A 960-nucleotide genomic window follows, 5' to 3' on the forward strand; every position below is an offset into this window, starting at 1 on the left:
TGTCTATTTAGTGTTTTTCCCTCCCCACCCTTTCCGTCCCTCATAACCATCAAAGATTTTTTCTTTTTGCGTGTAAATATTTTCATGAGTTTTTACAGTAGTAGTCTCATAGAATATTTGTCCTTTTGTGATTGACTTATTAACTCAGCATAGTGCCCTCCAGACTCATCCATGTTGTGAGATGCTTCGCAGATTCATCATTGTTCTTTATCGTTCTTTAGTGCTTCATTGTGTATATGTACCATAGTTTGTTTATCCATTCATCTGTTAATGGACACTGAGGTTGTTTCCATCTTTCTGGTATTGTGAATAATGCTGCAATAAGTACGAGTGTGCATATGCCTGTTTGTGTGAGGGCTATTTCTCTAGGATACATCTGTATGAGTTCCTGAACTCTATTTTTGCTTTTTTTATAAAAGTGAAAATCCTCTTCAGATAGCAAAAACAGGTACTAATATAGGTCTTCTGTAAAAGCAAAGTGGGATAAAGGGAACTTTTGAAAAGCAGACAATACCTATAATTGTGCATTAATTTTCTAATTTTGCTAAACAGATGCCACTATTTACATAGTTTTTTCATAAAACCCAGAGAAATAAATTAGTATTAGTCCAATCATAATAAAAATATTGAGCAATAAATGGAATAAGAAATTTTAGAAAAATACATAGTTTGCTAGTCACACTAAAATGAATATGTATTTTTTAACTAAATGCTATTACAAATTTATCATATAGTGATTGCTAATTTGTTTGTTTTAGCCTGCAAATCCTGGGCAGCCTCTTTCTCCATTTCTCAGACGTTGTACCTCAGTCCTGGAGACTATTGTAAGAACTGTACCAGGTCTTCTGCAAGCTGTCTTCCTAATAGCGAAAGTGAAATATTTATCAGGTAGGGTATACCTTAAAAATTTTAAATAACCTTTTTATCTGGTGTTGATAAAACTTGCATAAATAAACTAAG

At 32.8% G+C, this 960-nt stretch overlaps 1 protein-coding gene across 1 annotated transcript in view; it reads left to right on the top strand.

The window, feature by feature from the left end:
- Positions 1 to 960, top strand: part of TTC21B (tetratricopeptide repeat domain 21B) — a 72,449-nt gene that overhangs the window by 22,999 nt on the left and 48,490 nt on the right. The window contains 1 exon segment of the mRNA XM_023730497.1: positions 759 to 893. Within this exon segment, the coding sequence (XP_023586265.1) occupies positions 759 to 893 (135 nt within the window).

Source organism: Trichechus manatus, unplaced genomic scaffold (genome assembly GCF_000243295.1).
Source record: "Trichechus manatus latirostris isolate Lorelei unplaced genomic scaffold, TriManLat1.0 scaffold00037, whole genome shotgun sequence".
In the NCBI taxonomy this organism is placed as follows: Eukaryota; Metazoa; Chordata; class Mammalia; order Sirenia; family Trichechidae; genus Trichechus; species Trichechus manatus.